The sequence below is a fragment of the Sapajus apella genome, unplaced genomic scaffold (assembly GCF_009761245.1).
Source record: "Sapajus apella isolate SASKATOON/1434 unplaced genomic scaffold, GSC_monkey_1.0 scaffold37, whole genome shotgun sequence".
Lineage (NCBI taxonomy): Eukaryota > Metazoa > Chordata > Mammalia > Primates > Cebidae > Sapajus > Sapajus apella.
Genome location: NW_022436977.1, coordinates 11033351 through 11046419, shown reverse-complemented (window position 1 = coordinate 11046419; position 13069 = coordinate 11033351). Strand labels below are relative to the sequence as shown.

Sequence of the window (13069 nt, the reverse complement as noted above, 5' to 3'; positions counted from 1 at the left end):
ACTTCCTACCAAAAAAAAAAATCCTTTATATCAACATGATAAAAACTGTACACAATATTGGTGTATTTTAAGATACCAAAAGCTAGAAAAATTGAAAAGTTAAAATGTAATTATCAATATGCATATTTGAGTATTATGCTTAGATTGGTAATATTTTTGGTTTTAAATAAATATATGCATACCAGAAAATATACTTTCTCGCCTTTATTTTAGCAAAATTGCTAAATATGTACTTATAATAAAAATTTTCAAATCTATTTAGCTTATTGTGGTCCAAACGAAACGATACCTTTCCTAGTCCTGTGATATCTGCTTGATCTCATTATTTTCTGTTTTGAAAATTTAGGCACACCTTCACTTTGAAATGTTTTCTCCTTTTTTCTTTTCAGCCTTTACTTTTTCTGAACTTTACATATGTATTTTGTTTTTGTACCCAATCATAGTTTACACATCTTGTTAATATTTGAAGGATTACAAATGAAAAGGCTACTGTATTCAAAACATGCATTCAAGTCTATAGTTTATACAAAAATGAAATTTAAGCTTTCAAATACAAAAATTAAAATTATTTCTATACATGTTCTCATATGCAGTTTATATATAGTTTTCAGAAATTTTTTCTAAAGTACTCAAAATATTTAATCATATGAAAACAAAATACAAATTATGAATATTTGATATACATTTATAAGTTAAAATCATTTGAATACAGCTAAAATTTTGTTAAACCTCATATATCTAGATATTAAAAATAGAAAACTATTAACAATTTTAACATTAAATGACCATCTAGTTGGCAAAGAAGTAGTATTAGGCTTCATGTATATTAACATAGAAATTTACACATACAAACTTAAGTTCCTGGCCATTATGTGCACCTGTTTTGATTAATGGTATTGCAGTGATTTATGAGTATCTTCAGAAGCATACAGTGGAACCAAAGAAAAGTAAGAAAGTGGGTGCTTGTTAATAATGCTTTATTGTGCAATAATCTACTGCATTTCTGCTATCCAAAGGAAGATTTTGGCAAGTTAGTTTGCCCCTTATTTTACCTAAGTGTTTCCAGAGCACAAATTTCTCCCCACACTCCAAAGCAGTAGCTTTCTGTTGTCAGCAATGGTACAACCTGGGCAAACTTTGGTAGCGTTTGGACACTGTCACCTTTTGTTTTTAGGACACAGGAGGAAAGATGGTCCAAAATGTTTCTCTGGGGCTTAGAGGGTGTTAATCATGTGAGCAGGTGGTGTTACTCACCAGAGGAAATGTTTAGTATTCTGGCTTGTTCTGTGCCAGCAGCAAGCATAAGATTCCAAGTGAAGGAGGAGCCCGAGAGCTATTAAATGATAAATCTATATTTGTGATAAGTTGAATCTTCTAAATTCATCAGTCCCAGAGCAAAGGTCTCTATTTGTCTGGGTTTCAGGGTAGTATTGTGTTAAATTTCTACCTGAGTTTATCAAGTAAATGTTTTCTCTTAAAGAGCACAGGAAAACTAGACATCTGAAGAGAGAGATTAGAGGAGGGCTTACACTGAATGGTGAAAAGAGTGAAATGAACTTGGAGGGAGCTAAAGCAAAGTGTCATCTTGACTAAAATTTTGTTTGGGAGTTTGGCCTAGAAGTGTTAGTTTATTATTACTTGTTTCTATGTGAGTGTATGTCTTTACGTTCTCCTCCCTCCCTTCCTCCCTCCTTGCCTCTCTCCCTCACTCTCTTCCTCTCTCTCTATTTCTGTCTTCTCTGTTCTACAACTTGTCTTGAATTTCTCATTGTTCAAATAATTTGAAAATGTGTGATTTGGGGTTGAGTTCTCTCTTATGTTCACTATGGGGATTTCAGTCCATCTATATTCAGGTTTTGAAAGCAGGGATGCCTTTAATTTGTTTGTAACAATCTAATTGCTTCAAATAGTGTTTTAAGAATTTAGCTTGGAATGTAAAGTATAGGAAGTTTCTACTATAAATCAATGCTCTTAGAAGACTCACAGACCTCAAACAGAGCTTCTCAGAGAGCACGTTCAACCTAGATATAGTTAGGTACATTGTGGGTTTGGTTATGTTTATAGTTGTAGCCAAAATTGGCCAAATATTATTAAGGAGGGAAAAACAGCAGAGAAAAACATGCTCAGTAACATGATTATTTGTCTCTATTCTCCAGCACTGTATATCCACGTCACAAAAGTTCAACAACAGTGTTAAGCTATATTTTTTGAGCAACAGAGAAAAAAGAAATGCCACATATTAGAAAATCCTGCTAAAAATGAATCAAAAAAGCTAAGGGTGCAAGATCATTTTAGGTAAAGCTACAGAATGAAGAAGAAATCATGTGACTCATAAGTGAGAGATATTTTCTCTCCCTTTCAACTATTTTAATTCTTTAAGTGGTAAATAACTAGGCCAGAAATGTGATCTAGTCACTTCATATCTCCAATATTAATTAATCAATGATTATGGCTTCTGACTCATGTTTTATGCATGCTTAGAATTTTAATTCTCTCTATCGCTTTGCATCAAGCTAAAAGCAGTGAAAATATTAAAATTTGCAAATAGATACATTTTAGCATGTTATTACTCTATAACTACATATGACTTTTCACATTTTTCAGTAAGACACATTAGAACATTGAAATTATTTTGCTTGACCTATTCTATGCGAGACCTATAGTTATTTCTGCATTTTGTAAAATTTTAGGTCTGCTTCTAGCAATTCATTATACCTTTACCTTTAATGTACTATTTTCTTCCTTTTAGAAATTCTATTAATAAAAATAGATTGCAACATAGCAGCATTGTTGGCAAACCAAGCTTTATTAAATATTTGATCTTATCTGTTATAGAACATGAAAAGCAGCGGTTATGCAAGAGCACCGATTATATGAATTTGCATTTCAAAGTGAAATGGTTTTATAATGAATATGTACGTGAACTTCCTGCCTTCAAGGATGCTGTTCCTGAATACTCCTTGTAAGTAGTGATTTTTACACACACATACCCTCAGATCTAAATTCACAGTCCTGTAAAGTTACACCTGAATTGTGCAGCACTAAAACCTCTTCACATAATCTTCATTGGAATGAATAAATTTGTGTTATAAAGCTAACATTAAAGGATTTGCATGTTTTTGGGAACCATATTTAATTGAATTGTGTTGCATATTTCAAGCATCCCTTACCTGGATATTATATTCGACTCAAAGACAAACAAATACATAATAAGACATGACTCAAGTGATAAAATGAATGATTTTCTGTAAAAGTGCCACTACACAGATTTTGGGGGGAAAGTTTGGTGCTTGTATATTGACCTATTTAATCACATTTTCTTTTTTTATTCAGACTTTCAACTCTCTTAGGAATTCGTATTTCTAAAGTAGAAATAGTTGCTTAACAGGGAACTTTTCCATAAATATCCCTTTTTCAAACACATTTATAATCACACAAGAACACATGTAATACTATGCATTTGAAATGTATTAGAATTCCATTTTATTCTATTGAAGGGGATCTTCTCTATGTCAAACACTGTGGCAAGTGCTGTAGAGCAATAGAAAATAAGATCAAGATCCTACCCAGAAAGGAACTTATGTTCTGCGAGACACCGATAAGCTCAAAGATCATGATAAAGCAAGGCAAAATGAAATACGTGCTAATTTCAGGAGCATAAGCAAAGTGCAATAGGTTTTCACAGAAGAGAGAATTTACTGCTGTTTTGGGAACTCCACACAATATTTGTGGAGACCAGGTTACAGAAAGAAGAGGGAGAAAAAGCATTATGATGATAATGAAAGTTATGAGCATAATTATGAAGGGAAGAACAAACGAGCTATCATCCATAGGAGGTGAGGCATATTTTTATTTGTATAACATTAGTAGAAAGTAATGTTTTAAAATATAATGTAGGAAAGGTGGTTTTGAGGTAGATTTCTATGTTGTGAATCTTGTACCACATTCATTAGGCTTTGTAGCAGTTGGAAGAGGCAAGGAATGGAGGGCAGAGAGGAGATTTAGAAGGTAATGAGTGATTCAGTGATGAGATTAGAATAGCCCTTTAATACAACTTTTCTCATACAAAGTATATAAGAAGTAATGGGATAGCGGGATAACTTAAAAATGCTTTACTACTAGATATAGGGTGTTGGGGAGATTTTGGTCAGAGGATACAACATTTTAGCTAAGTAGGAGGAATAAGTTCAAGACATCTAATACACATAGGGTCACTATAATTAGTGTATTTTTCAGTTTTATTATACTTTAAGTTGTGGGATACAGGTGCAGAATGTGCAGGTTTGTAACGAAGGTATACACGTGCCATGGTGGTTTGCTGCACCCATCAACCCATCATCTACATTAGATATTTCTCCTAATGCTATCCCTCCCCTAGTCCCCCACCCCCTGACAAGCACCAATGTGTGATGTTCCCTTCCCTGTGTCCATGTGTTCTCATTGTTCAGCTCTCACTTATGAGTGAGAACATGCAGTGTTTGGTTTCCTTTTCTTGTGTTAGTTTGCTGAGAATGATGGTTTCCAGCTTCATCCATGTCCCTGCAAAGAACATGAACTCTTCCTCTTTGTGGCTGCGTAGTATTCCATGGTGTATATGTACCACATTTTCTTTATGCACTCTATTATTGTTGGGCATTTGGGTTAGTTCCAAGTCTTTGCTATTGTGAACAGTGCTGCAGTAAACAAGCATGTGCATGCGTCTTTATAGTAGAATGATATATAATCCTTTGGGTATATACCCAGTAATGGGATTGCTGGGTCGAATGGTATTTCTGGTTCTAGCTCCTTGAGGAATTACCACAGTGTCTTTCACAATGGTCAAACTAATTTACACTCCCACCAACAATATAGAAGTGTTTCTGTTTCTCCACATCGTCTCCAGCATCTGTTGTTTCCTGACTTTTTTTTCCCCCATTTATTTATTTTATTCCAGTTTAGGTTTTGGGGTACATGTGAAGAACATACAAGATTGTTGCATAGGTACACACGTGGCAGTGTGATTTGCTGCCTTCCTCCCCATCACCTACATCTGGCATCTCTCCCCTGACTTTTTTATGTGATCACCATTCTGACTGCTGTGAGATGGTATCTCATTGTGGTTTTGATTTGCATTTCTCTAATGACCAATGATGATGACCTTTCTTCATGAGTTTGTTGGCCACATAAATATCTTTTTTCTCTCTCTCTCTGTCTCTTTTCTGAGATAGAGTCTCACTATATTTTTGGGCTGGAGTGCACTGGCGAAGTCTTGGCTCACTGCAGCCTCCGACTCGCTGGTTCAGGGGATTCTTCTGCCTCAGCCTCCTGAGTAGATGGGACTACAGGCATGAGCCACCACGCCCAGCTTATTTTTGTATTTTTAATAGAGGTGGAGTTTCACCATGTTGATCAGGATGGTCTTGATCACTTGACCTCATGAACCACCCTCCTCAGCCTCCCAAAGTGCTGGGATTACAGGTGTGAGCCACCGCACAAAGCCCATAAATGTCTTCTTTTGAGAAGAGTCTGTTCATATACTTTGCCCACTTTTTGATGGGGTTGTTTGTTTTTTTCTTGTAAGTTTGTTTAAGTTCTTTGTAGATTCTGGATATTAGTCCTTTGTCAGATGGATAGATTACAAAAAATTTTCTCCCATTCTGTAGGTTGCCAGTTCACTCTGATGATAGTTTCTTTTGCTGTGCAGAGCTCTTTAGCTTAATTAGATCCCATTTGTCTATTCTGGCTTTTGTTGCCATTGCTTTTGGTATTTTAGTCATAAAGTCTTTGCCCATACCTATGTCGTGAATGGTATTATCTAGGTTTATTCTAAGGGTTTTATGGTTTTAGGTCTTACATTTAAGTCTTTAATCCATTTAAAGTTAATTTTTGTATAAAGTGTAAGGAACGGGTCCAGTGTCAGTTTTCTGCATATGGCTAGCCAGTTTTCCCAGCACCATTTATTAAATAGGGAGTCCTTTCCCCATTGCTTATTTTTGTCAGGTTTGTCGAAGATCAAATGGTTGTAGATGTGTGGTGTTATTTCTGAGGCCTCTTTTCAGTTCAGTTGGTCTATATGTCTGTTTTGGTACCAGTACCATGCTGTTTATATTCTGTAATGTTGCAAAGAGAACATATTTTACATGTTCACACCATAAAAATGAGTATATGAAGTAATGCATTTGTTAATTATTTCAATTTAGTCACTCCATGATGTGTATATATTTTAAAACAATATGTTAAACTTGGTAAATACATACAATTTCTTTTTTTCAAATAAAACATAATTAAAATAAATACAATAAAATTGCAGTCATTATGTTGAATAAAGGCTATACTGATAATATAGAGTGATTGCAGTAAGTATGCAAAGGTTAAAGACATGGGAGAGAAATTTTGAAGAGAGAATTTACAGAATTTGTCAACTAAAGATATATGGGGTTAAAAGAATGAGGAAAAGTGAAAATTCCTTAAAGAACTAAAAGTAGATCTACCATTTAATACAGCAATCCCACTTTTGAGTATCTACCCAGAGGGAAATAAGTCATCATATAAATAAGATCTTTGCACATGCTTGTTTATAGCAGCACAATTCACAATTTCAAAAATATGGAACCAGCCAATACATATCAATCAATGAGTGGATAAAGATATCTATATAGATATATATTTACATATATAAATATATATGCATATATATATGAGTAGTGTATATATATAAATAATATTTATGAATATACACATACACAAACACACACACACAGACACACACACACACTATGAAATACTATTCAGCCATAAAAAGGAATGAAATAATGACATTCATAGCAACTTGGATGTAATTGGAGACCATTATTGTGAATGAAGTAACTCAGGAATGGAAAACCAAACATTATATATTTTCACTCGTAAATAAGAGCTGAGATGGGAGTATGCAAAGGCATAAGAATTATACAATGGACTTGGGGGAAATGGAGGGAGCAAAGTGAGGGATGAAAGACTGCACACTGGGTACAGTACACACTGCTTGGATGATGGGTGCACCAAAATCTCAGAAATAACCACTAAAGAACTTATTCATGTAACCAAATACCATATATTCCCCTCAAAACCTATTGAAATGAAAAAGTTTAAAAAATAAGAAAGAGGAAAGAGTTAAACATGAAGTCTGTATGCCTAAGTTGTTGGTAGAGTCATTGGTCAGGAATAGGGAAATAAAACACAGGAGCTATTTGCCAGACACTTCTGCTGTGGGCTTTGTCTAGACACCCTACACTAAACTAAAATCAGACTAATATGTTCTCTGATGGCCAACTTAAAAAGCTAAATAAAATTAAACAGCATCAGAAAGACAACAAAGGCAACCAGGACTTGAGAATCTAAGATACCTGAGAAAAGAGAAATGCACTAAGGTGAGTCCTATATTTTGTCATATCTTCTCTCCCATCTTCTTCACCTCCATACATCTGCCAGTTTGCGATACAGGGGTTGCAGAGCAAACAGCCAACAATAGCACAGTTTACAGCTGTCTCCCTGGACTGGAGAAACAGGATGAGTGATGGAGCTATGAAGACTGCTTGGGTTTGTGAGACCAAGATCCCAGAGAAAAGGAAACTACAGAGATATGAGCAAAACATTCTACAGGCAGTTCCCACAGAGGCATTTTCTGATGCCTAATTTGCCTATGTGTTGAGATTGAGGCAGAAAAAATCAAGTAGAAAGTGGCCACTAAGAGATTTGGAGCTAAGTAGAGACTTTAGCAGTCTCATAGTGCTGAAGGGACAAATGTTAGAGGTCAAGACTGATCCCCCTTGTGCCTACTTACAGTAACAACCTCTCCTTTTGTTTCAGCAGAAACCACCATCTGATGCATAGTTTTATAGATTTTTATACTTTATATAAATGGAATCATACATTGTGTAAAAAAAAAATGAGAAGGAATGTTATAAATACTCCAGGCTTTCGGGTGAGATCTTTGAAAGTCTCTACCCTAAAAATAATGGCAAACTGGAAATAGACCAACCTAAAACCCATCATTGTATAGATCAAAGGTCCACAGCTTTTCATGGGCAATATGTAACATTCATCAAAAAATTGAAAGCTACCAGACAGCAGAACTAAATGACTATTGGAGATTATGCTTCTTCAGCAATGAACTGAAAATTCAGATCCCAAAAAGTAATAAGAACAAAGGAGATTGAACAATATGAATAAATCATACCTATCTATCTATCTATACAGGTATCTACATTTCTATATCTATATCTGACCGCCCAGAGGTTCCACAATTTTTCATTGACAATGCTTACACACAATAACACTGATATAACATTTATAAACAAAAATGATAAAATACATATTGTTATTAGGTACACATGGTACATTTACCAAAATAGACTGTCTCCTGAGCTGTAAAACAAAACTAATACATTTTAAGTAGGGAAATGATGTATTATATATTCTTTACCACTGTGGAATTGAGAAACAAATCAAATCCAAGAATATAATTACATAACTAAATACAGAAATTCAGAAGGATATTCTAAATACACACAAGTGAAAAAAAGAAATCATGGTAAAAATTAAAAAATATTTTGAATTATTTTGCTAATAAAATATGGCATATCCAATTTTGTAGAATGCTGCTAAAACTGGAAGTAGATGAAAATTCATAACTTGTTTGAAATTGAATTTTAAAAGTAGATGTGGTCTATTTAAAACTTTATTAAATTTCTGTGTTATAGCCACAAACAACTAGATTTTATATAAACTATACTATTTAAATAACATTAAAACCACCAGAAATAAATGTGATGAATGGTGTACAAGCCATCTTTTCAAGCAACTATAAAATGCTATGAGAGAAATTTAAGATAAACTAAATTAAATATGTAACATTCCTTAAAAATGCATTATTATAAAGATAGTCATTCTCCTTACATGGACCTACAGTTTCAATGAAACCCTGTGTAAATTCCAAAAGATATTTTTGTGCAAATTGACAGGAAATGCATGTAGAAATGCAAAGTGATTAAAAATTCAAAGGCAATCTACAAACTGGAGAACTACATTATCAATTATCTTATAAGAATGTTGTTAAGATAGTGTCATGTTAATGTATTTCTCTGTCTGTTCTCACACTGCTCTAAAGAAATACATGAGTCTAGGTTAAAAAAAAAAGAAGTAGATTTAATTGGCTCACAGTTCTGCAGGCTGTACAAGAAACTTAGTGGCTTCTGCTTCCGGGAAGTCCCCAGGAGGCTTTCAGTCGTGGCAGAAGGCAAAGGGGGAGCGGGGCATCTCACATAGTGGGAGCAGGAATAACAGAAAGTGAGGCAGGAGGTGCTGCACACTTTTAAACAACCAGATGTCATAAGAACTCACATACTATCTCAATCTCAACAACACCAAGGGGATGGTTCTAAACTATTCATGAAAAATCCACCTGCATGGTCAAACCACCTCCTCCCAGGCCGCATCTCCAACATTGAGGACTACAGTTTGACATGAGATTTGGTGGGGACACAGATCCAAACTATATTAGTGCATAACAAATGAACCAAGGGAACAAAATAGTTCAGAGACCAAATTCACACGTATGGCATGACCTAATTTGCATCAGAGATGCAAATGCAGTGGGGAATAAATGGTATTCTAAGTAAATGGTGCTCGATCATCTGGGCATACATACAGAAAAAGGAATGGATGCTCAGAAAGGAGAAAAAAATTATCTTAAATCATTTGCAAAAACCAATTGTCCATGGATTATAAATCATAACTATGAAGTCCAAGGTAAGCACCCAGGATCAGTTACAGATTAGTGGGAATGAGTAGAAGCTCCATGGCAAAGAATTAAGAAATGAGGAAATGGGTTGATAGGGAAGAGAGCACACAAGGTCTACATTTTACAGGAGTTTGAATTTTGAAGGGAATTACAGAGTAACTATTGGGAATTAAGCATAATTGAGGTGGCATGAGAAGAACCAAGAAGGAGGGAGAGGTTGGAGGTACAGAGAAGGGGAGTGATTTGATGGAGAACAGGTAAAGGTCTCTAAGGAAGCAAAACTGCAAGAGAGAATGAAAGGAGATTGTTGATTCTGAATTACTCTCCTATGCAAAAAGAGCATAATTCCTGTTAATTGCATGTGAATGATGTCCTTTGTGGTATGTAATATTTTTAATTTTTTACAGGTGGTTTGAGCCTTTTGTCATGCAGTGGCTAGACGAAAATGAAGATGTGTCAATGGAATTCCTTCATGGAGCACTGGGAAGAGACAAAAAAGATGGAGTGAGTTTAAATTAAGAATGTTCATTGTCATGATTCAGTCACATCGTTTGCTTTTAACCTAATGGGAATCATCAGAGTCATTGTTATTAATTGTTTCCATTTCCCAATGACCAAAATTAATTTAAAATACAATTGCTGTGGTCTGGTCAGAAAACTAGAAACTTGCTTAAATTTATTTAAGAAAAAATCCAGTCACCCATTTCCCCCAAGGTTTTCTTTAATTCTTACATTAATCTGAATCTACAGGTTCCATAAGCTTGTACAAAACATCTTTGTTGTCCTGGAACTTTTCCAGGATTTCCAGATTAGGAGCAGACACTCTCCCAGTCCCTCTGCAGCAACTCCCAAAATCTTGAGTTACAACCAGCTTGCTAAGCTAACCTATTGCCTGTGGGGAAAGTGAAATACAAAAGAACCAGTTCCTGAATTCAGCGGTGGAAAGACCAATTAGCAGCAGCTTGCCCCATCATATTAGTTCCACTACACTTTCTAGAAAAGGAGATTAATGATTTTAAAGTGGGTAAGCATTTTATTACTGGGAAATGTTGATATTGGATATGGGAGATTCAGTTGTTGTGGAAAACAATGAGAATGTTTCCATTGCCCCTCTAATGTACTGTTTGGGCTGGTTTCACCTCCTCTCCCCACAGTTCCAGCAGACATCCGATCATGCTCTCTTTTCTTGCTCAGTGGTTGATGTCTTTGCTCAGCTAAATCAGAGCTTTGAGATTATTAAGAAACTGGAATGCCCTAATCCTGAAGCATTATCTCACTTAATGAGAAGATTTGCAAAGGTGGGTTAAATAAAATGAGTCATTTTTTTCTGGGTCTATGACAATCTGAAAAAATGTTGTTATTTTGTGATATTAGTCTTCTCTGACACTCCTACCTTAATTTATTTGCAAGTCTGTACTAGTCAGTTCAGTTGTTTCCAAGATTCTTATGTGATTCTTATGCAGGGTAGTGACATGAGAAACATAGTAATTTAGGGAAACTACGTACACAGTTCTATGTCTGGCTGATCTAAATATGTCTGATTCCATGTATTGAATGATGACTGAGGTTTTAGGCTGTTCATTCAACAAGTGCTTGCTGATAAGCCTCACTCGCACACACTATAAGACACTTTAAAAGATGTAGTCATGAATAAGCATAATATGGCCTCAAAAAACTTGTATGGAAGGGCCAAAGCTATAAACAACTATGACAAAGTCAAATGCTGTAATCAGAGCATCTCAGAAGTTGAAGGAGGCCCAGAGGATGGATGGATGGATGGATGGATAGATAGATAGATAGACAGATAGACAGACAGGTAGAAAGATAGACAGATAGAGACAGACAGATGCTAAACTGTATTATATTTATTTGCCATGACATAGTCTGATCTCAAGTCTTTATTAATTAGGAAGACTAACCTCCCACTTGTTAAAATATTAAATAACAGCCAAATTTCATTCATTTAAATTATTCTTAGAGCTGACTTTATTAGTCCCCTTAGATGATTCTAATTTCCCAATATAGTGAAATCTGCTGGAGAATGATTCTAAAAATTCTCTGAGTCTTTTCTTGATGAGCAGCTGTGTTTGGGTGAATGCCAAGAAAAGGATGAAACCAGGTCATTAGGGATAGTGTTTGAAAAAGTATGTCACATACTATTCTTGGAATTCTGTAGGATTCAGGGGAAGCAGGAACATATGAGAATTTAAAAATCTCAGTTAATATATTTAGGTAAATATATTTAGTAACATATTATAATTGTACCCAAAATTAGAAAAGTAACTAGAATTCACCCTCAGAATAGTCAGTCATGTAGGTTACGTAAGTTGGGAGACAAGATCACACTGTAACAGAGTACAAGGATTGCTGAATTGAGATTCCTAGTCCTTGGGCCCCAGCCCACATTCCACCCCTTGGTAGCTCTGACTTTTCTTCAGCTGTAAAACTGAACTTAGCCACGATAAGCCTGCTGGGGCATAACCAAGTGTGCTGAATGGAAGTATAAAAAGGTGGGAGGTCAAGGAAGGTCAAATGAGAATCACACTCAGGAAAACACATTCTCTGAAGCAAAAGAAAAGAATCAGTTTTCTTGTTTCGCTGAGGAGATGTGTGCTTTTATTGGCACAGTAAAAAAAATATCAATCAAGTAAAACATTTTTAATCCATGGAAATTCAATAATATCCAATTATCAAAAGGAAATAATGTAAGAACAATGAGAAGCATTTTCTGGAAAAAAAGAAAATCGTAATTTTCACTGAAAAAGAAATTCTATTTCATTAGAACGATTTAAAGAACTCTTGCCAGCATTTCTCTGTTTAACTCTTGCAGTGACTTGCTATACAGAATAATGAATTAAAAGCAAAGTCAATTAAACATAAATATAGTAATAAGTCAAGTCAGTCAAATCTCTTTTACTATTATCAGCCTTTCTATCTATAATTTGTATTTTATGTAACAAAGTAGATAAAAATGGTTTACTCTAATTGCCATTTCACAAGACCTGCAAACGATTAGAATTTGTTTTTATTTCATCAGATGTGACTTTAGTCTTGAAAACGCTACCCTTATCAGGATTGGGATTCTTATATCAAAATATACTATAAATCCCATTATCTTTATGGGATTTATGTTGATTTAAACAATCTCATGGAGATAAGATATATTAATTATATCTGTAAACATTTTAAAGATTTTGCATTTTAAAATGGGATTTAAAGGGACAATTTATTCTTACTAAACAGGATTTAAGACTGAAAAAGGTACCAAACAAAATGCTTCAAATTTCTTTTTTTTTTTTTTTTTTTTTT

At 34.7% G+C, this 13069-nt stretch overlaps 1 protein-coding gene across 2 annotated transcripts in view; it reads left to right on the top strand.

The window, feature by feature from the left end:
- Window positions 1-13069, top strand: part of UNC13C (unc-13 homolog C) — a 605313-nt gene that overhangs the window by 485836 nt on the left and 106408 nt on the right. For both annotated transcript variants that reach the window (XM_032297403.1, XM_032297404.1), the window contains exons 20-22: window positions 2836-2962; window positions 10168-10264; window positions 10915-11058. In XM_032297403.1, the coding sequence (XP_032153294.1) occupies window positions 2836-2962; window positions 10168-10264; window positions 10915-11058 (368 nt within the window). The remainder of the gene's footprint in view (window positions 1-2835; window positions 2963-10167; window positions 10265-10914; window positions 11059-13069) is intronic.